This window comes from Lactuca virosa, chromosome 4 (genome assembly GCF_052849685.1).
Source record: "Lactuca virosa cultivar CGN04683 chromosome 4, Lactuca_virosa_CGN04683_v6, whole genome shotgun sequence".
In the NCBI taxonomy this organism is placed as follows: Eukaryota; Viridiplantae; Streptophyta; class Magnoliopsida; order Asterales; family Asteraceae; genus Lactuca; species Lactuca virosa.
The window spans coordinates 145717523-145744797 of record NC_136429.1 but is presented as its reverse complement, the minus strand read 5'-3'; the positions used below and the strand labels follow the sequence as shown (position 1 = coordinate 145744797).

At 35.1% G+C, this 27275-nt stretch overlaps 1 protein-coding gene across 1 annotated transcript; it reads left to right on the top strand.

Moving 5' to 3' along the window:
* Nucleotides 1-11216: 11216 nt before the first annotated feature.
* Nucleotides 11217-15193, top strand: LOC145107516 (uncharacterized). Its single transcript, XM_079044411.1, has 7 exons — nucleotides 11217-11323; nucleotides 11493-11607; nucleotides 12122-12373; nucleotides 12497-12640; nucleotides 12741-13448; nucleotides 14097-14437; nucleotides 14851-15193. The coding sequence occupies exons 1-6, from the start codon at nucleotides 11304-11306 to the stop codon at nucleotides 14427-14429; spliced, it is 1572 nt and encodes a 523-aa protein (XP_078900537.1). The 5' UTR covers nucleotides 11217-11303; the 3' UTR covers nucleotides 14430-14437; nucleotides 14851-15193.
* The last annotated feature ends 12082 nt before the right edge of the window (nucleotides 15194-27275 follow it).

The window sequence follows — 27275 nt, the reverse complement described above, 5'->3', positions numbered from 1 at the left end:
TCATAAGACAAAGTTGTGACAAATCCAAACCCATATGGACTGAACTTGTTCATTCTTAATTTCTTGCCACCTGGCAGCACAAGGGTCTACCATTGCTTCCAAGTTGTTCAACAGCTCACCCATTCCGATCAATGTACTTTCATTGATCAAGGTGATTTGCCCTATATGCAGTCAAATGAAAACTCATAGAACTCACATGCATAACTGACTTAACTGGAATGGCACAAAAACAAGAATATGTCAACACGATAGGTTATAAACCTCAAGTCGTGTGCTAGTGATTAACAATAGGTTTACTCTTGATTAGCTGTTGAAACCTTTCAAGATCAATAAGACTCCCACTGGCCTCTTGACATATAAGAATCTCTTGTCAAGAAACATTCCTTGACAAACAAATATTCAAGAGTTAGTGCGGGTTCTTATCAAAACAAACACTTCACACAATTGGTCCTAGTTGGTCTTTGTCTTATCCAAGACATCACAACTTACCAATTTCAAACGTGCAAGAGTAAGAAACTTTTCTACTCCACATTTGATGAGTGTTATAAACCTTCTTAAGATGCGTCACTCAAGTCACAATCTTGGAGTATGACTCTAAGACTTGATTTTGGAACGAATTATGATTCACCTTTTGATTTAACCATTTCAACAATTTCCGATTCCTCTTCTTATCCATACTAGTGCACTAAGGTGTCCTTAGAGGATCAATTGTGACACGGTTTCACAATCATTAAGTTAATCATAAAACACGATACTTAAGTACTCTCCCTTCTTTTCAGATGGGAGAAACTTTTATCTTTCTGCCTAATTGATTCTTTCTTATTCGTTCTGCCATACATTGAAACTTTTCAATGATTCAGAGTTACACTTAATCTTGTAAGCATAACCATATTTACTAAACTTTTAGCAAATCATGAAGAATATTATTATTGTTCTTTGTGGTGGACTTGACCTAGTGCACAACAATGCGTACTAGATCCCCTAGTCCTTCACTTGACTCACATACTTATGTGAACAAGGAATTAGTCTTAATTTCCTAAATACGAAAGTTCTCATTCATCATACAATACCAGTTGCATGATTCCAAGTTTCTGTCCAATTGAAATTTGGGTGATGAGAATATTTCCTTATTTGGTAAATTTTTCAACACTACCACAAATAACATAATAAAGAATCACATCCATTACAACATTGCTAACAATACAAACATCAGTTTTCACAAAAGTCATTGCAAGGATATATATAAATAAGACGAAAATCAAATTTTATTTTATTTATAAAAATGCGGAAAAACATGTCCTTACAACGCAATTACAAATGAAAATTATGTTACTAAATATTTCTAAGCAATCTATTCTAACTCTTTAAACAGCAGCTCAAAAAATTCGATCTTCGAACCATGCGATCGAAATCCATTTCTTCGTGATTAGACTCAGCCCACTCTTCCTTTAAGCTTCCTTTCTTTTCTTCGATCCTGCAAAACATCAAAATGAGATCTTATCACATCATGTATTAAGAATCTAAAAATAGGAACTTAATAGAGTTAGATAGTGGATTTACCTGAAGCAGAGTCATACATCTTGACTCTCCCATCCTTGCGATCCCTTAGGTAGATGCGACAGCTTCGTAACCAATGCCCCTTCTCTTGGCAGTAGAAACAATTTGTCTCTTTGGGAATAGCACATGGGACAATTTCAGATTCAGCCTTTCTCTTTGCCATCCGGTCAAACGGTTTGACCTTGGCCGATCTTTCTCCATTGGGAAGAGAAGACTTTTCTGGAATTCCAACGTTGTCATCATCAATGTCCATGGAAGTTTGGGAGGTTGATCTAACAGTCAAGTTTGCTTTACCAGTGTGCCAAATCATTGCTAATTCAGTAGCAATAAGCAAATAGGTAAGATCAATGAGGGTCACGTCGTGGTCCATCATATAATAATCTTTAACGAACCCACTATATGATTCGGGAAGTGATTGAAGAACCACGTCAACAGCCAGCTTCCTTGAGACATTGACACCCAACATTCCCAACCTATCAATATGCAACTTCATATCCAAGACATGAGCACATACATACTTTTCATCTTCGTGTTTGTTTACCAATAGGGCTTGAGTGACCTTGAACTTTTCAAGTCTTCGAACACGTGGGTCAGGGAGAATTATTGGAGGAGGTAGAGGAAGTGAAGCATGATTTCCATCTCCACAATCCAATCGTGGAACATCATCTTCATGTGGGGAACTTTTTCCAAAGGATTCAGGAATACCATAGTTGTTAGAATTTGACATCTACAAAACGGGAGAAATCCAAGTTAGTTTATTAGAGTCCTTAATATAACACCCAAATGAAATATCAAGGCTAGGACCCAACACAATATTCTACAATTCGGAAGAGGGATGCCATAATCCAATTACAGAATATTTGAAGGTGGGTAAATGACGATTTACCAATTTCCATCATGAAAAACGAAAATTTAAAATTAGGTTTTAAATGAATTGAAACTCCTAGATCTTTTGAGAGTCATTGAACTTTTCAATGGCATGTTTAATCTCGATAATTCCCTTCATGTTTGTGACTGGGATGCCGAGGATCACAAACAAGGTGCGGATAACCATGCAAATTAGCTTGGTACTCTCGAAGATGTCCATCACCTAATCAATGTGCCGGTTAACCACACACGCTCCATTGATCTATGATAATCTACGAGCTACCCATTGCCATCCTTCATTGGTCCCATATTAGTGTGCAGGTTAACCACACACGCTCCACTAACGACCAACAAGGTGCAATGTGCAATTTCATGGATTAGCACCAACTCCACATTTTTCCTAAAGTAAATAAGATTTGGGAATTTATAAAAGTGTTTAGTTACTTCGTATTTCATTATACTTATAATGGAAGGTTTGTGTCCTATCCTACCCGTTCGGCTAACGACCCTCCACTAGTCAAGGATGCGGTGGGTAAGAGTTTCCCACATACAACTTTGCCTCGGATCTAGGTTTCTCTAATTGAACATACAACATTGAATACCAAAGAAATAACCCTAAGAACTAGTATACATATAACGAAAAATCACATATGATTAGGGTTAAGAACTTTACCTTACTTGTTATGTAGAAATAACAAGTTAATCCTTCTTGATCTTGACTTCTGAAAGCCTAGTGCCCAAAGTGTTGCACCTCTAATGGAGTCACAAACACTCAATGCAAACATAATGACTTGGGAGAGAAGAAGAATTCGGTCAGGGCTTCCTAGAAACTCATAGGGACGAATTCCACTAGCTAAGGGGTCTATTTATAGTTGAGGCTATTATGGTTTTAAGGTGGAAACGCTAATTTCCTTGCTTAGGCCTTAAGCAACCCATGGAGCCCTTCTAGAAGGCCCCTTTGGACGAAATCTTTATGGGATTCCATAGATTTCGTCAAATCCCTTCTATTAGGAATTCATAGCCCAACTAGCAACTATCAGATAATTGCAATATCAGTCCCCTTTATTTAATCAGTCTCTTTTGAACACCAAATTAATTTCTGATCAATACTAATTAAATAATATGATTTCCAAATAATATATTAATCTTGTAATATATTAATAAAACCATTTTGAGTACAAATTTATTATTCATATAATAAATTCCACTCTCTCTCCTCTCGTCATCCTATCAAGTTGCATGAGTGAAGACAACCCAAAAGTACAATGCTCATAATCGGTTCAAGTACATACCAAAATAGTTATGGGCTTAGACACCTAATCCAACAATCCATACAAATTTCGACGAAGAATATGCACCACAAGGTAGCCCAATTATACCTCAATCATCACTTGAGAGTTCATCTGATAGTGAAGTTCTAGAAAGATATCGTAGTTTGGCCGATATTTATGAAGAAAGTGATGAACTTATGTTTCTACAAGATAATGAAGAACTTTCTCAAGTGCAAGTGAAAATGAAGCTTGAATGGAAGCTATGCAAAGTGAGTTAAGTGCAATTGAGAAAAATAAAACATGGATTCTAGTCGAGTTGTCGAAAGGAAGAAAACCCATTGACCTTATATAGGTTTACAAAATAAAGCAAGATTCGGACGATTCTTTTTGTAGTACAAAGCAAGGTTGGTTGCAAAAGGATATTTGCAAAAACATGGAGTAGATTTTGATGAAGTGTTTGCACCCGTAGCCCGGATAGAAACCAAATGTATCATTCTTGCGCTCGCAGCCACAAACGGATGGATTATACATCATCTCGATGTAAAATCAGCCTTTTTATATGGGAATTTGGAAGAAGAAGTTTATGTCACATAACCGGAACGATTTAATAAAGAAAGACAAGACAAAACAAGTCTATAAATTAGCAAAAGCATTGTACGGGTTACGCCGAACTTGTAAGAACCTGAACTTTAGAGAAAGTTCATGAAAATGGCCAAAAGGGAAAATGGCCAAAAGGGAAAATATTGACCAAAAGAGAAAGTTGACTTTTAGTCAAATATTGACCAAAAGGGAAAATGGTTAATTATGAGAAGAATATGAGAGTATGAAGTTGTGACTTCATGAAAATGGCCAAAAAAAGTTTAAGTCACTTATAGGAGATTAGATAAGTAAGTTCAAGAGAAAGAATGCATGAGAAGATGCATTTTAGTCAAATGGATAAAATGGGAATTTTATGCTTTTTGTGCCAACTTTGTGACTTAACAGATTAAGACCCGTATTTAGTCAGTGATAAATTACTTGACATAATTGTAGAGTATGTTCCTACCTTCGCATGAATATAAAGATCATAGAAAACGGCTTAGAAACGAAGAAGTTATGTGCGTTAGAAGTTGGGACAAAAATTGTCCCAAAGTTGGAATGGAATCGGCCAACGAGCTGCTGTCAAGCAGATACCGCGACATGGTGGATAGATCACCACGACGCTATGAGCGATGTCAATGATATAGGAAAGACTTCGTCATAAGTAGAGGGTGATATACTTTGTCCCCGCAGCACGGTATATGGGTGCCACGACGTGGTGACCAAAGTAGGATGCTAGTGGAGAAAGAGCACCACGACATGACAAGAAGATCGACATGACATGGAAAGCAAGTGGTTGCCATTGTCCAAGGTCAACAGGCTACTGCGACGCGGTATATAGATGGTTGCGACGTGGTTACGCAACAACTTAAAGGTTTTTATGCCCTCTATTCTCGTCATTTAATACCCCCAAGCCCATAGCAGCAGAGCTCTGACGATTTTGAGGATGAAAGTCGAGCAAGAGTCTATAAAGGGTGTTTATGGCTTGGATTGAAGATGGAATGCTGAAGATATAATCACTTTAACCATTTTCAAGTCAATTAGGGCTAATGGTGATTTTGATGAATTGAGCTAGTTATGTTAGATTAGATTAAGAAAGCTTGTTAGTAGTGTTAATAGAAGTGTTTAGATATATAGAACAAGCTTTGTAAGTGATCCTCATGAGTGGGATCAATCCAATGAGAGTTATGGTTTGAAATGCTAACTAATAATTATGCAAATTGTTGCATTAGAGTAGATTAAAATGAATTAAGTATTATGGGGTGCTTAATTCATTGATTAAAGTTGATTAAAATATAGAAAATTAGAAGTTAGAATAATGATCCATTAAGTGGTTATTTTGACCATAAGAGTCATTAAGCTTTTAATATTTTAATAGGCTAAAACAAGTATTAAGATGCTTGTGTATGTGTATGATTAGGGATAAGAGTAAAGAAGATGGATTTGAAATGCATCAATGGTAGAGGTTACAAAACCATCACACTTGCATACTTTTATGACAGTTACAAAGTTTCATGTGAAATCCTAAAATATGCTCATCTTTATTTAAATCAGGTTCTCATTTAGGATATTGAAGTATAGCCTAATCGTTAGATTGTGTTCATCTTTCATTATATCCAAAATTTGAAGGTTTTATGAGAATCCATTTAATTTTGACATTGTCTTCATAAAAAAGAAAAATGAAACACCTCTAACCCATGTATAGCATAGGTTCACCATCTACTTATATATTCATATGTTCAGAAATCATATAGATATAATGGAAAGGGTTGTTTTGGTTGTCGGTAACTTGTTGTCTCTTTTACATTTTCTTTAAATATGATGGAAGTATTTGAGCGTAAGGTAAGTGTTCATATCGACGTTGCTTGCAACCCATTTGCCCATTGACATTCTTATATGATCTAGACGACATTTTAAAAATATACTAATTCGAGTTTGTGTGAAAATACACCTATTTTATATCAACTTTGATCAATTTCACAAGAAATAATAATAATTTCGTATTGTTATTGCGAAAGATAAATTTCAAGAAATTACAAAACATATGTCGAAAAGCACTTTTATTGTTTGAGATCTCTAAACTTTCAACTCCAATATATATATATATATATATATATATATATATATATATATATATATATATATATATATATATATATATATATATATAAGTGATAAATTAAATATCCTTCTACAGTTTCTTTCTATTTATCTTCCTATCCCTATGAAATGATGATAAGTGCCTTATTTTGATAAAGTTAATAATATTTTATGTAACGACCCAAAAATCAAGGGTAAAAATTTCATTTTTAATTTAGCTAAAACATTGATACCATTTATTTCAAACATTTCAAATCATCGTTAAGTAAATCATTTATCAGAGTTCATCCCAAAATCATTCATTGCGGAAGTCATAGGTGTGAGCACTGCGATCAATCCGAGCTCTTCTTTTCCAAATCAATGATACCTGAAACAATAAACAAAACTGTAAGCACGAAGCTTAGTGAGTTCTCCAGAGCATACCCCACACAATCCACATAACCACATAATCCATATCAGTTGTAACAACTACATAAACAATATCAATCACCTATCCATATCAATCACATAGCCATGCATATAAACATATAGGGAAGCCCTGGAAACCCAAGATCTTACACCGGGTGCCCTGGAAACCCTCCAGGGTCTTAGCCCACTGTCATGGGAACCCCCACATGGTCTTCACTAACTACCAATCAAACCATACATACCAACATATAAGCTAATCATGCAAACACATAAGGATGCCCTAGAAACCCTCCAGGGTCTTACACCGGGTGCCATGGGAACCCCCACATGGTCTTACCCCAATGCCATGGGAACCCCCACATGGTCTTAACTAAGGATGTCATGGAAACCCTCCAAGGTCTTACACCTAAGTGCCCCGAGAACCCCCCGAGGTCTTCCATGCAAGTATCACAAAGACCACTAGCATATCACGTACCACATAATCAATTAACATACCACATAATCACTAGCATACTCCCTATCACATAACCAGCTAACATGCCACATAATAAAACTTCAGCTAGTGTATCACATATCATAAAATGGACCGATATTGGTGCCTTAGACCCATTGGTATGGTGAGGAGACTCACCTGGCACTGCTGAAGTCCCGCGGATGCAACTCCAGTTGCTGGTTGACAGATTCCCGAACTGCCAACATCAAACAATGCCCAATTAATAATTGGGTTCCAACTCATAATCATAACTCCATGCTTGGGGGAAAAGTGTAACAACCCGAAAATCCTATTGTAAACAACGTTAATTTTTCCGTTACTCGAGGGACTATTTATGCAAAATATTTTAGCTCTATGAGGTTAAAATGGAATTAATTAACTAAAATTAGTATTATTTAATATTTAAAATAATAAATAAAAATTAAAAGGTGTGTAATTTAATAAAATTGATTTAGAAAAATAATATTGGTAAATATAGTTCATTTAATTGGTGAAAATGGTGTTGAGGGGCTAAAATGTCATACAAAGAAACTTAATTTGCCAAGTATCTAGGGTTAGGGTGAGTGGAATACAAGGATGGATGTGTGAGGGGGTTAATTGTAAAAATCGAATGTAACATCCATGGGGAGGCATCAATCGATTGATGTCTACGTGCGTTTCTTTCCTTGGGCTTAATACGTATGTTCATAGTCTTTCTTGGGCAATACTAGCATCGATAAAAAAAAAGCGACCGTGAAGAGAATGAAGGACAAAGGCAACATCGATCTTGAAGCATACACAAGAAGGTAAGATCGACATATTTCGTGAGGGGTAATTAGGGCTGCGAAAATCTTCCATAACACCTGGTAAGACTTGTTTCATTCCTCCTTACATGATTATACTCCAATTGTTGGTGCTTTGTTAGGAATTATGAAGTTGTAATGCATCCCTTTGGTTTAGTTAGTCTTCTTCTTCCTACTCTCAATTCTAGAGTTTATGTATGATCAATTCTTAGCCATACCGGGTGTGTATTTTGATCAATTATGGCTGTGAAAATCCTTCTAAAACAATCCCTCAAAGGTTAGTATTGATGCTCAAGAGTTGGTTGTAAACTTGGGGTCAAGAATTGTTTTCTTGATGTCATGTTTCTTGTTTCTTTTTATCTCAAATGATCGTGTGTAACTTTTCTACATATAAGACCTTGTTTTGAGCCATCAAAAAGGTCCTCAAAAAAGTCCCTAAAAGGTCTTAATGTTAGGCTTAATGGTGGAGAAAACTCAAGCCCTAGTGGTGTTTTCTCTTTTAGCAAAGTACCTTATTTTTCCCATATAAGAAATGTACTTTGAATCATGGCTTGAGGTTGAAATTGTTATTTTAACTCTTGACATGTTGCTACTGTTAAGAACTCGATTTACAAATTTATAGTTGATTTTGGTTGTGGCTTAATGGGCTAAGTTGTCAAATAACCTTTAGAATGCATTGCTGGGAAATTCTGAAAATTTCCCATTTTGCCCCTGTTTTGAAAAAATGTAGAAAAATCATCAGAAGTCGTATCAGTGATCTGTAAACTCAAAAAGTTTTCATTTTAAGTCTACTTTGTCCATGAATTTTTCCAGGACTTGTTGTTACCTCCAACTTAGTTGAAAATCACCTTTTTCACTGACTGGTCGGAAATTAGCTGTACGGACATGCTGCTTTTTTAAAAATCATATAAAATTTTAGAAAAATTGTTTGGACTTTTAAAAGTACTTTCTGAAAAGCTAAAAGTATAAACTACTGGAATATACAAAAATATTGTAAAATTTGCAGTCCTTGGTGGTGTTAAAATGGCTTTGAACAGGTGGCTGTTACGGGTCAAAATTTAGAACTTTGTTCTAAACGTTCGTCTATATGTTTAGGCATTCTACTCTCAACATTTTGTGTCATCTGTTTGGTATTCTCATAAAGTACACAATCTATGTCTTTATACTATCATTCAATCATCTTGTGTGTAAAATTGAGCAACTATAATCATTTACCTAAAGTCTTGGATCATATAGTGATTTTTGGTGAATGTTGGAATTCTGCACAACAACTTTTCCCCATCTTGCGAGAGAGTGGCGGCTGCAAGATTACCCAGCGGCTGCTCCTTGATTTGTTGGTGGCTCCAAGATGTCGACGACCGGAGCAAGGCGGCATAAGGTTGGCGGTTCTCCAGCTTCAGCAGACGAGGGAACAACAATGGGTAGTGGGGGTCGTGAGGCTTGCGGCCGCAAACGAGAGGATGTCAGCCAACCTTTTCCTTAGGTTTAGGGTTTCGTAATGTATATATACCCGGTCACACAATCACATTGCCATAATGGCAGAACTGGTTCCTCCCTATAAACACTTTTGCATCACAAGCCCAAAAAATACTCTTTATACCCCCGCTCCCCCAATTCTTTTCATTTTAAGTCCGAAATTTACCTTTTTAACCCAGCCTCCTGAAATCCTTTACAAATTAAATCTAATACTTACCAAATAGCCCCTTGGCCTCTAAAATCTTTTCAAAATAAATTCTAAAATTACTTTTTAACCCCCGAATGATCCGATTTATAACATTTGGCTTCCCAAAACCAATAATCCCCTAAATAATATGAATTTATTGCGACTATTCGCTCATCAAAATTTATCTATTTATTTATTAATTAAACAGGATGTTACATTTTATGACATTTGTCATCATCTCATATAGGTAGAAAGATAGGTAATAAGAAAACAAGGATACCAAAGGGCTTCTAGCCCAACGGTACCGGGTGTTGCCCTCCCTCCTAGAGGTTGAGGGTTCAAGTCTCATTAGAGACATAGGTGGTATTAGGAGTAGTTTATGAGTAGTATCATTTGCCGTTCTAAAAAAAAACTAGAATGATATTTAATTTCTCATAAAAAATTATAGGCTAGTTTGTATTGAAAGTTGAAAGATATTCATAAAACTAATTAATTTTGATAAAAATATTCATGGGGTGTTTATTTAACAACACTCTAATTTTTTGATATTTATGGTCATTAAATAAGACAATTTTAAGTTTGAATAAATATATAATATCTATTTTTTCTTTCATTTGCACAACAACAAATATCATTCAAAACTTATTTCTATTAATTTTCAAAAAGGATAATGATTTAAAAAAGGTAACATATTTTTCAATTTGTATACATTTGATCATTGAGTTTTTTTTGTTGACACTTGTCCCTTCAACATGTTTAACTGTATATATTCGGTCCTTATGACTTGCTACTCTAGGTAAGTTGGAAAAATGACTTAATAATGTAATATATTTATTACTTTGTACACATTTAGTCTTTAATATATATATATATATATATATATATATATATATATATATATATATTGCACATTTAGTCTTTAATATATTTTTTTTATAAAATAAGTTTTTGTTGTTTTTGTATACATTCAATACTTATGATTAGTTTTTTATGTTTTTCTTATGACATCCTACATGAGACAATTATTAATGAAGTATTCGTGGTTGTCGATGTCTATGGTCACCGCGACCTCAATTGCTTGGTTGTTTAAGTCAAATTTAATTCATATTTACTATGTTTCAACAAAATACCGGAGATCAGATTTAATTCATATTTGTTATGTTTCTTTTAACTTTTGTTAGATTTCATAAAGAAAAGAGTATTTCTTTTTTTTTTTTTTTTTGAAATTTGGCTTTCATTCTTGTATTTTTTTTCCGTCCAAAATCCAATATATATCTTTTTTCTGTCTGAAATCCAATATATATCTTTTATCAGAAGATATATTTTTTACATGACACAATATTAATTCAAAACCAATCAGTCATTTTCATAAAAATAAAATAAAATTTAGATTATTTCTTTATATTCCAAAATTTCATATCTTCATTTTGTGAAATTTATACCAACCTGGGTTGATTTGTATTTTTAGTCCCAATTGTATTACAAGAGGGGTATAAATAGAGGCGTCCTTATCTGGTATTTGACACAAGGAAACAGTTAATCGAAAAGCACGAATTCTTGTGAGCGGTAGAGCAGAGGCCTCCATGTTTCCTTCTACTTCTAGGTATTTGCCAAACACTCGATTCCTGTGCATACAACACGTTCAGATTTAATTGATTTGGGATTCAGTTCAGCCTGATCGAATCATTCATTCGACTGATTCCTTCATTCTGATCTTTATGGGAACCTGATAGATCAATAACCATTTCTGCAAATTATTATTGTTCCTGCAGAATGACGAAGAAAAGGGACCGAGCGAGCATTGATACTGCGGTCGTCGATATCTGCCGCCGTGAGGTCGGCCGTCTTTCAACCCGAAAATTCGTCAACCGGCTCGCCGCTTCAGAGGTATAAATATTGTGATCTTAGTTCAAAATTTTCGTTCGTAATACTGTTTTAACTAATTGAAAACATGTGGATACGTATATATTTAGGCGCGGTGAATTGATATCATACTTGTATACCTGATGAACGTTATTTAGGCTTGATGTGACCTTTTTAGGGCACACAGTATTGTTAAAAACTCACTCCCAGGCAGTATTTTGGATGTTCTCTTCCAATCATAAACATCGTTCTTGTGTTGATTTCCTTGTATTCTGTCTGTAAATACGAAAGTTTTAGGTGATTAGATAAAAAGAGTCTGATACATCATGATAGAGACTCTGATTATGATTTTATAAGTAAATTAGCTAAATCTCCATTTGAATTGTCAGTGACTGATTTCTCTAGTTTTATTGAATCCAACATTATTCAGTTTCAGTTTCACAGTGCAGAACACAGCAAGTTGTGTCTTCAAGTATTATAGCCAATTACATTGGACCTTCTGCTTTTAATAACAATTTCATAAATGTTTTTGTGTTAGGATCTAGTCTTAAGACTTGATCTTTTTAGGAAGCTGGAAAAACACCGAGGATGTGTGAACACAGTGAGCTTCAATGAAGATGGAGATATTCTTGTGTCTGGTTCAGATGACAGGAGAGTTATACTTTGGGATTGGCAAACTGGGAATGTTAAACTCTCCTTTCATTCAGGCCATAATAACAATATATTACAAGCAAACATCATGCCAGGTACTGATGATAGAAGCATTGTTACTTGTGCTGCTGATGGCCAGGTATATTTAGTCTTCCTGCTTCTGATAGCATCTTTTATAACTTATAATGCACATTGTATATTACAATCATGGTGGGAAAATAATCAAATATATATTGATATTTGAGAATACATTTGGTTATAGGTAAGGAATGCTATGATCCCAGAAAATGGTGAAATCGAGCCAAAATTGCTTGGGAAACATCAAGGTAGAGCTCATAAACTAGCCAATGAACCCGGGAGCCCACACATCTTCTATACATGTGGCGAGGACGGATTGGTCCAACATGTAAGTAACATTTTCTCTTCACTTCTTGCTTCGAGGGATAAAAGACCATAATACCCTCGTTGTACACGTTCGATTTCTCATTATTGCTCTCATTCTTTAGTTTGATCTAAGATCCGGAGATGCCACCGAGCTTTTCACTTGCCAACCAATTCCCGATAGAAGCTTTGTAGGAGTCGTGAACCTAAATACCATAGCAATCGATCCACGAAACCCTAATTTATTCGCGATCGCGGGTTCCGATGAATACACGCGCTTATATGACATCCGTAAATACAAATGGGACGGTTCTACCCCTTTCGGTAAACCCACCGACTACTTTTGCCCGCGACATTTAATCAACGATGAAAACCTTGGAATCACCGGAATCGCGTTTTCCGATCAAAGCGAACTCCTCGTATCCTACTGCGACGACTTCATCTACCTTTTCTCAAAAGACATGGGTTTGGGCGGGGACATAAATGTAATTTTGGATAGTAGTAATTCGTCTGATTCCGAGATGGAAAGTGATGGGAAAGATGGGCCGAGGGTTTTTAAAGGGCATAGGAATTGTGTGACGGTGAAGGGTGTTGGGTTTTTTGGACCGAAATGTGAGTATGTGGTGAGTGGGTCGGATTGTGGGCGGATGTTTATTTGGAGGAAAAGTGATATGGTGTTGGTTAGGGTTTTGGAAGCAGATAAACAAGTGGTGAATTGTATTGAATCACATCCGTATATAAGTATGCTTGCGAGTAGTGGGATTGAACGCGATATAAAGATTTGGACACCGACCGCGGTTGAAAAAGCGAATTTTCCGACGAATGTTGAGAAGGTATGGTTACTTATTTTGAACTGTATAGCAACTTGGACTCAGACTGATGTCAATGAGACAAAATTGTACTTTGTCCCACCTAAAAAGGCCAGACAAGGACTACTTACCCAAAAAGGTGGGATACAAACTTACTTTTAGGGTTTAGGATTTAGGGTTTAGTCTTTTAAGTATTTTTTTGTAGTGGCCAACTCATTATACTTCTTTTTAAAATATCCGAGTTCTTTAAAATTGAAAAGTGCTTAAAAGCAAAATGTATGTTCACCATTTTATCGATTTAGGAAGTGAATTGTTATTTTTTGTTTGATTTAACAATTAAAATTTTTTATTAGAATAATCATAAAAGAAATAATAGTACTTCCAAAGTTGTCATTGTCCTAATATACATTAAAGTACTTGTTGTGCTTTCATCATTTTATCGATTTAGGCATTTATCTATTTTTGTAGTTATTAAATCTTTATACTTTTTTTTTACTCCTAAAAAAAGCCATTTTTCATGGTTAAAATATAAAAGAATAGCTATGAAATTCTTATGTATGTAATAATGTTTCATTTTCTTTTTTACCAATTTATGCAACAATGTTTCACCATTTAACCAATTTATCCAACAAGGCTTCACTTTTTTTTACCACTTTATTGTTTTTGAATAAGGTTTTTGAGTCACGTCGATTTCGTTTCTTTCCCGATTTCGCTGACGAATCCGATGACGAGTATTACTCCAACGACTATGTTGACGATAGCTCTAGCAACTATAGTGATTCTGATGACGTGGACGATGATTATGAGGATGATGATGATGAGGATGAAGATGATGACGAGGATGATGACGGTGGGGGTGGAGGTGATGAGGACGAAGAAGGTGGTGTCACTTTTGATTTTATCGATGAAGATAACACTTGCGAAGAGGATGATTCCGAATTGTTCGACAGTGTCGACACGGATGAATACGGGGATTCGATTGATGATTTTGGCGATGAGGAATAATAATGAAGGTGGTTGTGAAAAGGGTTGAATGCAAGAAACAACAAACCTACTTTTGTTGATTTGTTTATTATATAGCATCTTACTTCCTTTTCTTCCTATTACAACGTTTTACTTAAAAAAAACTACCCAATTATAGCGATGTCCTTGAAAATTGAAATACCGCTATAATTGGATAAGAAAAAAAAATTTGGAAGTACCATGCTATAATTTTTAAAATTTTCAAGTGGCAACACCTTAATAAGAAAAAAAAAATGGAAGTACGACGTTGCGGTAGAAAGAAATAAAAGTAGGATGCTATGATACAGAAATAAACGACAAAATATTGATGTTTCTTGCATCTAAGCCCATGTAAAAATGCACGTTGGGTGGTATTGTGGATATTGAATTTTGATTTTTTTTTTGTTTTGCGATTTTTTTTTAGTTGAGACCGAGGAACAGGTGGATGTATAGTACGGATTCACCAAGGGACATGATGTTGCGATTGCTTTCGATGGGGGTGGGTCCCGATTATGAGATGGGAAATGGTGAAAGCTCGGAAGTAGGCCGTAATCGTAACATGCTTGATTTTATACTAACATTTAATGCTGATAGTGGCTTTAATCGTGATCATGATGATGATGTTGATGGAGACAATTGAAGGTTTTGGTGGGTGGGTTTATAATGTTTTTGTTCGAAATACCAACGCAAATTGTACATAGAAAGTTGAAGGGACTCTTGGATAGATATCGGAGACCATAATTATATGATTTTGTTTATTTCATTTATTTTGGCCTTTCTCTCACATTTTATTTTTCTTTAATTAAGAATACTAGTTTAGTTTTATAGAAAAACTAAATCGGCCAAATAGACATCTTATGGACACCCTTTAACAAAAGTCTGAAGTCTTGGGCAGTTTGACAAAGGCGACTGGACTGGACTTGGGAGGTGTTTTTTTGCTGTTGGTACTAGTTGTGTATAATTAAGCTAAATATTGATAAAAAGCTATTGAAGTATAATTCAAATTTGGCAAATAATAACTTAAATGTTGCTCTCGAATAATCATCTCACGAGACACTAGTAAACTAGAGTACTTTTGAATTTGTAACATCAACCACTTTCGGATTTGTTTGATTATTGTTAATATCCAATACAATGGCAATTTAAATAATTTCATTTAGTTTCATGCTGACACAGCTCACTAAGAAAATATAGAAAAAAAAGGGAGATGATATATACAATTTTTAGGAAATACAAACTTAAATCGGTAAATAGAAACATCTTCATCTTCACATTAATTTACCTATTTCTCGGAACACTCAATCCCTAGGACATACCAAGACAAGCCCATCGGAGGTTTGTATGTGTGCCGCTCATCATTTTTATTTTAAAAGAAAAAATTGATGAATCTGTGAACATGCACATTGGCGATTCTAGACTGGTCTCGAAACGATACGGTCTTTTTTCGGATCAATCTTGGAGTGGTCTTGGGCCGGTCCTTTTCGGTCCGGTCTTAGTCTTTTCCGGTCATGTCTCGCGGTCTTTGTATGCGTCTTTTTCGGGGTTTTTTGGGTTTGGTGTTTTGGTTTCGATTTCGAGTTTTTCCGTTAACAAATGTGTGATTAACACCACAAGGATACGGTAAGATTTAATAAAAATGATACACTAAAATTTAATAAAAGAAAGATCTGGTCTTTTAATGGTCTCTGAACGGTCCGACTTTTTTTTTTGGATCAGTTTTGAAACACGATCCGTTCTTTTTTTCAAAATGTGTCTTTTTTCTCGTTCGATCTCAGTCTTTCTTCCGAGCTCAGTCTTCTTTTTAATGTCTTTTTTCCAGAACCAATTCGGTCCAGTCCTTTTCTCCAAGCCACCACACGACCCCCAACTCATAGTACTGTTCTTTTTTCCATTTCTAAGTGATCTGTCCATTTTTTAAATAATAGATTGTATATTTATAGGATCAAGTTTATTATTTCAAAAAATCTAACACTATTTTAATCAAAAAAAAAAAAAAAAAAAAATACAAACAAACGTAAGTCCAACCCACTAGATTGATCCAACAGCTTTAGCCTACTAACACCAATTAGCCCACATCCAAGAAATCACACAAAATGTTACTACAGCACAAACCAAACCAAGTAACTAATTCTTTAAAAACCATTTTCTCTCAACACATTTCAAGTAAGATCGACAATATTGAGAGTATATTTTATTAAAATTAATCACTTTATCCCTAAACCTGAAAATATTCGAAGGTTTTCATTCATCGTTTCTAAAATCAAATGAAAATCATTAAAGAAAATGAGAAATAATGGTCAATTTTATTTGACTCCTTGAAGGCTTTTGGAATAAACAAAAACTCAAATTTCATATGTCACACTTTCATTCATTTTTATGAATGTCATTTTGTGGTCATTTTAAATTAATTTTTTTCTACATGTCATTTTATGTTTTTTTTCTATGTTATTAAATTCCACATAGTATTTAATTGTAATAATTGCAATAAATCTAACAATAAATGTATATCAATTTCATTAAACGACTTACCTTTAAATTTCAAAAATTTTAAATTAAAGCCCCATTAGTTTCCTTTGTTCATTTATTTAAATTATTTGTTTAAATTTAAAAGAGAAAAAAACACTCCAATTTTAACAATTCAATATTTTCTCATTTTTCTTATAAATTCAAACTTGTCAAATATTTAGACCTTCATATTTATTTTTTTAGATAAACTCATGTAAAACATGAGTCTCACAACTAGAATACATTAAGATAAAAGAACACCAAAAAAGGAAGGAGGAACAAGAGTTTAAATACTAGAAAAAAACCTTGCATAAATGAAGGCAAAACACCTCAAACAAAACCAAAAAAGAACAACCACAAGCAAACCATATGAAAGAGAAAAAAAATCGACAATTTAGAAGTACCATACCATAAATGAGGATTAAACATTTGAAAAACTCCAAAACACTAAATGGGGAAAAATGTCTTTATAAAGACTCATTGATTGACCATCGCCAATTCCATAGAAAAGTTTTAATACCTAAAATTATGAAAAGCTTCCAAGTGCCTCTATCACCTGTCGAATGGGTTAGGAGTGGTAATGAAAGCGCAACTCCAGTGATCGAGCAAAAATCGTCAATTCCAATATGAAGGGTTTAGTACTGAAATGAATCCAATTACCTTCATAACCCATTGAACAAGTTAGGAATGCTAATGAAAAAGCAGTTCGATTGACCGAGGTAGAGCCATCAATTTCAATGTGAAAGTTTTCGGTATCCAAAATTGTGAAAAGGATCCAAAGGTAAATATAAGTACCTAAAATCATTAAAATATTCTAAATATCTTTGTTGAATAAGTTAGGAGTGTTAGAGTATAATGTTTATTATGTAGTTAGCCTATATTTGTATCCATTTGTATAGGCCAATTTGATATTATTTTCTTGTATATATTTGTATTGTAACATAATTTGTGAAATCCAAAAAGTCTTTGGCACAATATGATAATATGGTATTAGAGACAATTACCAAACTTTCCTAATTTTTCTCCTCTCTTCCCTTACTTTTCTTTCCCACTCACTCTCTCTTACTGGTGGCCTCCTTTCTACCCTAACCCTAAACCACCAAAGATTCTCCCGTCTTCCTCAACGATGGGTGATGCAAGACTTAATCTTATTCCTCACAAATCTTTTGTCGTTACCAACAACAAAGCTCACATATCTATCCTTCTCGAGTCTTGACCTTGATCACCATAATTGTTATATAAGGCGTGAATTCTTTTCCATTTATTTTGAAGCATATGATGTACTTGATCATATCGATGCAACATACGATGAACCCACTCCAAAACCCACCGAAGCCAAATAGAATAAAATAGATGTAGTGGTTCGAACATGTCTTTATATGGCACTTTCTCAAAACCTCATGAACACGGTTATTAAATCCATTGTTCCGACACGTCAAATATGGTTGAATATTGAGAAACTTTTTTGGGACAACAAAGACTCTCGTATCATGCAACTTGAGAGTGAAAGCCATTCCATCTCCATGGGTGATTTATCAGTTCATTCTTATGGCTCTAAGATCCAAAACACAACCGACCTCCTTGAAAACCTCGATATAACCTCAAAAATATCCGAAAAACACCTTGTCATCCATACCATTAATGGTCTCTATTAGCACTTTGAAAATATTGTCACCATGCTTTGCCATCGCAACCCGTTCCCCACGTTTTTAGAAACATAATCAATTCTTGCTTTGGAAGAAACCAACTTCAACCAATCATGGGCTCCAACCACCTCACTCACTCCGAGAACTCATCCTCCCCCGCCATTCTCCATACCTTGTCGGCAAACAACCCTCGCCGAAATGACCGCCGCGAGCCTCCCAAGGATCACCGAAAATAGCCTTGTCATAACAGCCAACAACAATAACCTTCCCGAACCGATTCTTATGCGTCATCAACAGCCCAACCATACATCTGGTCTTCTTCCCTCCGTTAGCCCAACTTCAATGAACCACCAAGCCTAACAGCTCTTAGTGGCCCATCATGAATCATCGACAACAACAAAGTTGCTTGATCCACCTCCACAACTACCACAAACCTACACCACAAATGTGGTTTTAGGTAATTTTTTAGGTCAATATTTGAGTGAGAAAATTTTAGAAAATTTATTGCCTCCTTAGGAATGGTTTAGGACTCAACAACCTACTTCTCGCCCACAAATGTTTTCTTCCAAGTCTATTCAAGAACATACATCAAATAAATGGATTATGGTCACGGGAGCAACCGACCATGTGTAACGTCCCAAAAATACCAAGTAAAAATTTCATTTAATTAAATCAAAACCATTCATTCATCTGTTCCAAGATACAATCATAGTAAAAGTATTCCCAAAACATCAGAGTAGATCGTAAACAGTCAATGCGAAATAAATCTCCAGGGGATGCAGTGCGATCAAGTCGGGCCCTTTCTTTTGAAACCGAAAGTACATGAAAACATTCAAACACAAAACCGTAAGCACAAAGCTTAGTGTACAATGAGTATAACGGGCCTCTCCCTAACTTGCATAACGGGCCCCGCCCAGTGAGTATAACGGGTCTCTCCCTAACTCGCATAACAGGCCCCGACCAATGTATATAGGATGTTGTTGTGTTGTAGTAATCTGTTAGATATGTATCCTGGTATATAGGATGTTGCTATGTTGTAGTGATCTGTTAGATCTGTATCCTAGTATATAGGATGTTGCTATGCGGTAGTGATCTGTAGATCTGTTTGTCTACCTGCACTTGCTGGTTATCATCTAGTGGAGTGCCCTAGGGACTGTATGTAGTCATGTAGGATAGTCTGAGAACTCTTGATCTAGGATTTCTTGCATGTTCCTCGTTTGGTTGTGGCTCTAGAGTAGGATCATCTGTTCGGGTGCCTATCTCACCTCTGGTTACGCATTTCATGGAGGTTAGCTGGTAGTGTGACAGTGTGCTATGAGAGGAATAGTAGACGGTGGTGAGTTATATGATTGTTGTTTGTCTGCATTATGTGCTTACTTGATCCTTGATTGTTTATATGTCGATATAAGGTGGTAGTGGGTTGAGGCGGTCTTGCTTTGTGCTGTAGGCCAAAATACCTGGTGCGGTTCAGCTGTAAGTCGTAGGCACGGAGGCGCGAGAAGAGCGGTTGGGTTGAGGCGGTAGACCAACAAACCCTAGGTATTATAGCCCGATGACTGATTGGACCCGTTGGATGTTGGCATTCTAGCCCACGGACTGATTGGGCCTGGGCATTCCAATCTGATGATTGTGGGCCGATATGTATGATTGTATGTTTATCGTATGGGGTATTTTGGAGGAAAATCACTAAGCTTTGTGCTTACCCATTTGTTTATTGTTTCAGGTATCATCAGTTATCATGGGAAGGCGAAGGCGTGACTATACACATTCATCAGCAACAATGAAGATTTTGCGCTATAATATTAACTTGGATTTTCAATAAATGTATTTTGGAATAAACGGTTTTCTTAATAATGGACTTATAATTGGGAAGTTTTACTTTGATAAAATGAAAATTTTTGGTTGTGAAAATGGGACGTTACATAAGGCAATCAGCAGTGTTGGTAGAAATTCCTAGCATCACAGAAGCAAGTTAGTTAGAGGATGTCTTTTTATGTTTTGTGGCATATAAAGTGTTACTGCCCGAATGCTGCTTGCTTTGTGCTTTGTGGGACCCATATTGAGGTGAGCTAACTATTAAATGAATATGTTAAGTTACATACTGCAAAGGTTAAATAATTCTAGAATGATTGATTTGACCCTATTGTGCAGCTCTTGTTTGAGTCTAACCGTTGTAGGGTTGGGCTTTTATTCAAAAGATTATTTAAGTTTTGTTGCATGTAATTGTATTCATGAAGTAGTTAGCTGATATTAGTAGGGGTTATTCAGCAGCTGATCGAAGGGTGAGGTGGGAATCCTAGGAGAGTCTAGGAAGTGACTTAGAGGAATTGGTGTGTTGTTTAGCGGTGTGTATTCGTTTGAGAACGGGTATAGGTGGTTGGATCGGACGTTATTGGACATGAGTAGTTACTTAGAGGATCTGGAGCGGACCTTGACGAAAGTACGGATAGGTGTGGAAGGTAGTATTGGACCCGTACTACTGAAAGCACATGATTCATACTCGAGTCGAGGGAAAATATCGGGGATTCTAAGGAGGTGATTGAGGGTAGATTGTATAGTTTGGCACCATGATTTTTTTGGATTAGGTGTCTAAGCCCATAACTATAATTGGTATGTATTTGACCCGAGAGTAGCATGGTCCTTTTGGGTTGCCTTCACCAATGCAATTTGATAGGATGGATTTTGAGAATAAGGTTATTTGTGATTTGTTAATATATTACAAGTATAATATATTAATATGAAATCATATTATTTAATTAGTATTGATCAATAATTAATTTGGAATTAATTTAGTGATCAAAAGAGACTAATTAAATATACGATGACTGATTTGGCAAATCAATGATTCTTATAGTGCAGGCCAATGATCCATGGTTATTAGGATGGGCTAAACCAACATGGATAGTCCATGGAGGTTTAACCTATGGAGCCTAAGTAATATGAAGAGTCATGACACATTAGGGTTTACATAGATGTAACCCTAGCACTTGTCACACTATAAAAGAAGGAAACCCCTAGAGCTAAAATCGGATGACACATACATTCTCGGAGAGTGTAAACCGATTTTGTGCTAAACAACTTATTTTCTCAAGCCTCCTTTTGCACTTGGTGTTTGTGACACATTTGAGGCATCACACTTGAGGTGCTAAAGCTTTTAAAGGCCAAGAACTACAAGTCCTATTAAGAGGTAAGTTATCTAACTACTTATATTGTTCAATTGTCAAATTGTATGATAGTTAGGATGTGTGCTTTGGAAAATCAAATTTTCATGTATAATTAGAGAAAACATAGATCGAAAGCATCTAGGGTTGCATGTGCACCATAAGGTTGTTAGAGTGCTCAAAACCTTTCAGTGGTATCAAAGCATAAGATTGTTTTCTGTTATACTTGATGCTTATTAGTTTTCAAAGTTGAAAAAAAATCGATTTTCTGGCCACTGACTGATGAACTCGCTGAGTCCATGAACTGACTCAACGAGTCCACTCAGTAAAAGAGCAACTCAACGAGTCCAGTTCATGCACTCGTCGAGTAGATGTCTCTAGGTGTAGAATTTCGAGTTGTTGGCCAGAATTGGATTAGGATCATTACCACAAACTGTTTTTTGAAACATAAAATCTGTTTTTTGATATGGTAGTGATCATGCTCATCCAATTAAAAGATAATTGTCAAAATTTCAAGATTTGTATTAGGTTATATGATTAGGCTAATTTCTTGAAATTGTTGATATCAAATCATGCTCATCCAATTAAAAGATAATTGTCAAAATTTCAAGATTTGTATTAGGTTATATGATTAGGCTAATTTCTTGAAATTGTTGATATGAATTATCTTGACTTATGAGTTTAACTAGATCATAGATAAATTATTTGATTATTTGTTAATTAAAATGTTTGATCTAAATGCCTTTAATGAATTCCATAACTTGTCCTCAAGTTATGGAAAATGAAAAGTTTTTTCTTTAAAAGTCATTAAACTCATAAGTTATGGAAATGAAAAGTTTTGAAGAGTTTCAAAACTTGCCCTCAAGTTTTTGAATTTGTAAAGTCACACTTATGAATACTTTAATTCCAAACCCTAGAATTTTAAAAGTTTAAAATTCAACCCTTATACTATTATAATATTATAAGTTTAATAATATATATATATATATATATATATATATATATATATATATATATATATATAAGACAAGTCAGTCTTACCGTTAGTAGGCCTCATTCACGAAGCCGGTCTATAAGGGGAGTATAAGGTTACTACCTATAAAATGGTGGTTTAATGGGTGTCCACTCTCACCCACGGCTTCCTTGACTGGTGGAGGGTCGTTAGCCGAACAGGTAGGATAGGACAATAATTCTCGTTAAAAGTATAATGAAAATTATAAAGTAACTAAACTTTTATTAAATTCCAATCTTAGTTACTTTAGGAAAAATGTGAATTTGGTGCTAACCCATGAAATTCCACTTTGCACCTTGTTAAGTCGTTAGTGGAGCGTGTATGGTTAACCGACACACTAATCTGGGACTGGCAGTATGTGGTAAAGGGTAGCTTGATGTTAATCGTAGATCAATGGAACGTGTGTGGTTAACCGACACATTGATTAGGTGATTTGTAATATTAAGAGTACCAAGCACATTTGCATGGTTATTCACACCTTGTTTGTGATCCTCGACATCCCAGTCACAAACTTGAAGGGCACAATCGAGATTTAAACATGTCATTGAAAAGTTCAATGAATCTCAAAGAATCTAGGAATTTCAAGTCATTTAAAACTTAATAATCAATTTCGTTTTTCATGGTGGAAATTGGTAAATCGTCATTTACCTACCTTCAAATATTTTGCAATTGGATTACGACATCCCTCTTCCGAATTGTAAAATATTGTGTTGGGTCCTAGCTTTAATATTTCATTTGGGTGTTATATTAAGGACTTAAATCAACTAAACTTGAATTTCTCCCTTGTAGATGTCTAATTCAGACTACTATGGTCTTCCCGAATCCTTTCTTCATAAATATGATATTCCACAAGACGATCAAGGTGAAAGATTAATCTATTCTTTGTGCTGTAGTAGAACTTCACTTCTTCCACCTCCTCCAATAATTCTCCCTAACCCACAAGTTCAAAGACTTGAAAAGTTCAAGGTCACTCAAACCCTATTGGCTAGCAAACACCAAGATGGAAGGTCTATGTGTGCACATGTCTTGGAGATGAAGTCACACATTGAGAGGCTGGGAATGTTGGCTGTCGTTGTTTCAAGGAAGTTGGCTGTTGACTTGGTTCTTCAATCACTTCCTAAGTCATATAGCGGGTTCTTTAAGGACTACTATATGGGAGATCACAACATGACCCCTATTGATCTAACATATTTGCTTGTTGCTGCTGAATCAGCAATGATTTGGCGCACTGGTAAAGCAAATTTGGTTGAAAGATCTACTTCCCAAACTTCCATGGACATTGACAATGACAACATTGGAAGTCCAGAAAAGCTTTCTCTTCCCAATGGAAAGGAATCGGCTATGGTCAAGTCATTTGACCAAATGGTAAAGAGAAAGGCAAAGTCTGAGATAGTCCCGTGTACCATTCCCAAAGAGTCCATATGTTTCTATTGCCAAGAGAAGGGGCATTGGTTGCGAAGCTGCCGTATCTACCTGAACGACCATAAGGATGGTAAAGTCAGAGTGTATGACTCTGCTTCAGGTAAGTCCACTATCTAACTCTATTAAGTTCCTATTTGGAGATTCTTAATACATGATGTAATGTTTTGATGTTTTGTAGTATCGAAGAAAAGAAAGGAAGCTTAAAGGAAGAGTAAGCCAATTCTGATCGCGAAGAGATGGATTTCGATCGCATGGTTCGATGATCAGAATTTTGAGCTGCTGCTTTAGAGTTATGATAGATTGCTTAGGAATAGATAACAACATAGTTTTCATTTGTAATTGCATTGCAAGGAAAAGTTTTTCCGCAATTTTATAAAATAAAAAATTTCTGATTTTAATTTATTTTAAGTTTCCTTACAATGGCATTTGTGAATATTGTTGTTTATGTGTTTCTATTGATAGCAATATTGGAAAATGGATTGATTCTTTCGTTTGTGGTAGTGTCATACTTTACCAAATAAGGAAAGATTCTCATCACCCGAGTTTCAGTTGGATAGAAACTTGGAATCATGCAAGTTGTATTATGTGATGAATGAGAACCTTCATCTTTGGGAAATTAAGACTAATTCCTTGTTCACATGTATATGTGAGTCAAATGAAGGATTAGGGGATCGGGTACACTTGGTTGTGCGATGTTCAGGTCCACCACAAAGAACGATAAGACTATTCGTTATGATTTACTAAAGTTTAGTAAATATGGTTATGCTTACAAGATTAAGTGTAATTCTGAATCATTGAAAAAAGTTTCAATGTATGGCAGAACGAATAAGAAGAATCAAATTAGGCAGAAAGATAAAAGTTTCTCCAATCTGAGAAGCAGGGAGAGTACTTGAGTATCGTGTTTTATGATTATCTTAGTGATTATGAAATCATATCACAATTGATCCTCTAAGGACATCTTAGTGCATTTGTATGACTAAGAAGAGGAATCGTGAATTGTTAAAATGGTTAAGTCAAAAGGTGAATCATGCTTCCAAAAACCAAATCTTAAAGTCACACTCCAAGAATGAGCCTTGAGTGACATAATCTTAAGAAAGGTTTATAACACTTATCAAATGTAGAGTAAAATGTTTTCTACTCTTGTACATTTGAAATTGGTAAGTTGTAATGTTTTGGATAAAACAAAGACCAACTAAGGCCAATTGTGTGAAGTGTTTGTCATGATAAGAAACCGCACTGACTCTTGAATATTTGTTTGTCAAGTAATGTTCCTTGACAAAGTGAATCTTATATGTCAAGAGGTCAGTGGGAGTCTTAAGGATCTTGAATAGCTTCAAGAACTAATCAAAGAGTAAACCTATTGTTAATCACTAGCACACGACTTGAGGTTTATGACCTATCGTGTTGACATATTCTTATTTTTGTGCCCATTCCAGTTGGTTGACTATGCATGTGAGTTCTATGAGTTCTCAATTGTTTACATAACAACCTGGAAGCAATGGCAGGCCCTGTGCTGCCAAGTGGCAAGAAATTAAGATTGAACAAGTTCAGTCCATATGGGTTTGGACTTGTCACTAACCTTGTCTTGTGATTATGGTTATGACAAATTCACATGGATAGGAACACATACACCATAAAAATCTAAGTGTCATAAGGTTTCTCTCCAATTCAAGAAAATGATTGTGAGGAAACGCTTTCACTAAGTAGATTTTAAGGAGATAGAAATTGTGTTATTTGCATTCTCAAATTCGATTATGATTACAACATCCCTCTTCATAGTTCGAATTGTGAGAAATGGCAAAAGGTCTAAACATTTGATACTTATGGCTGTAAGTTCTAGAATTGTTCAGACACACATGTGAGCTATCTAAGGAAAGGTGTATGATTTTGAGAAGCCTAGATAAAGTCTTATCGAAGCATCTCGTATAAGAAATATGAACTTTGGTGATGAAAGTCAATAAGTATTGATTTCTAGAAGTCCAACTGATTTATGAGTATATGTCAAAGCTAGTGGGAGCATAAGTATTATGCTACTAAGGATATAATTATTATGCTAGTGGGAGCATAATTATTATGGTAAGTGTTGCAAGTTAGCAATGTTAATTATAGAAAACAAAAAGTTTCAATTCGCAAAGTTGCAAAGTTTGAAAATTTTGTTTTGCTATAATTAAGGGAGAAGAATTCATACTTCATTTCAAATCTAAAAGCTTAGATTGAGATTTTAATCAAATTTATTCAAAGATATATATGAATGTTATGTTGAAAAGATTCGACATAAGGAAATTATAAATATGGAAATGTTATAGCAAGAGACTGGTAAAGTATCACATCTTTATGTGAAACATTATGTATCGTATCCCATATGTTTCGGGTATAGGATTGATTACATATGCTATAACATTAATCTATTCTAATTTTCCAAATGCCTAGGGCATTAAGAGGGAAAAGGGAGTAGAACGAGATATGACTAAAATGGTTAAGCAATTGTCGAGGACAATCCGAGGTTTACCAAAGATTGGTTGCTTATGGAGAGTTGGAAGTATGTTCTGAATTTTGGAAGGGCCATATTGACATACTCTGAGAAGAGGTAACTCTTGTTCAAAAGTGATAGTCAAAATGGGAATATGGAAATGTTTCCATAAGTGGAAGTTATTCTTAAATCTGTGTAAGATTAGAAAACTTAATGCAAGAAGGATGTTCAAAGGAATGTACTTTGAATGTGAGACTTCGTTTCCATGGAATTGCTCTCCATTGGAGTACTTTTTAATGTCTGATGCCAATTCTCTGTGACTTTTGTGCATAGTCATTACAAGAGGATCATTGCATATAAGTTTAAAATCTAAACAGATTATAGCAAATGGCAAGAATTTGGTATTCTTACATTTACGATAAGGATTTGGAATTGTGAAATGAGTGTCATTGAAATGCTTTCAATTGATCTATTTCACATAGTAAGGACCATAGGCAAACACAGTGTGCATGCTTGGAGTAGGGGATAATTGTTGTTTTAATTCAAGTATTAAGTTGATAAATCGAAACATTATACAATGAATAATGTGTAATCAATATGGTGATTAAATAAAAGGTGTTTTATTTATATTCA

Bases quoted from the DNA above. Each gene is read 5' to 3' on its own strand.
- LOC145107516 (XM_079044411.1), top strand. From the start codon at position 11,304: ATGTTTCCTTCTACTTCTAG. The intron at 12,374-12,496 runs GTATATTTAGTC...ATTTGGTTATAG, and splicing joins CTTGTGCTGCTGATGGCCAG to GTAAGGAATGCTATGATCCC. The intron at 12,641-12,740 runs GTAAGTAACATT...CTCATTCTTTAG, and splicing joins AGGACGGATTGGTCCAACAT to TTTGATCTAAGATCCGGAGA.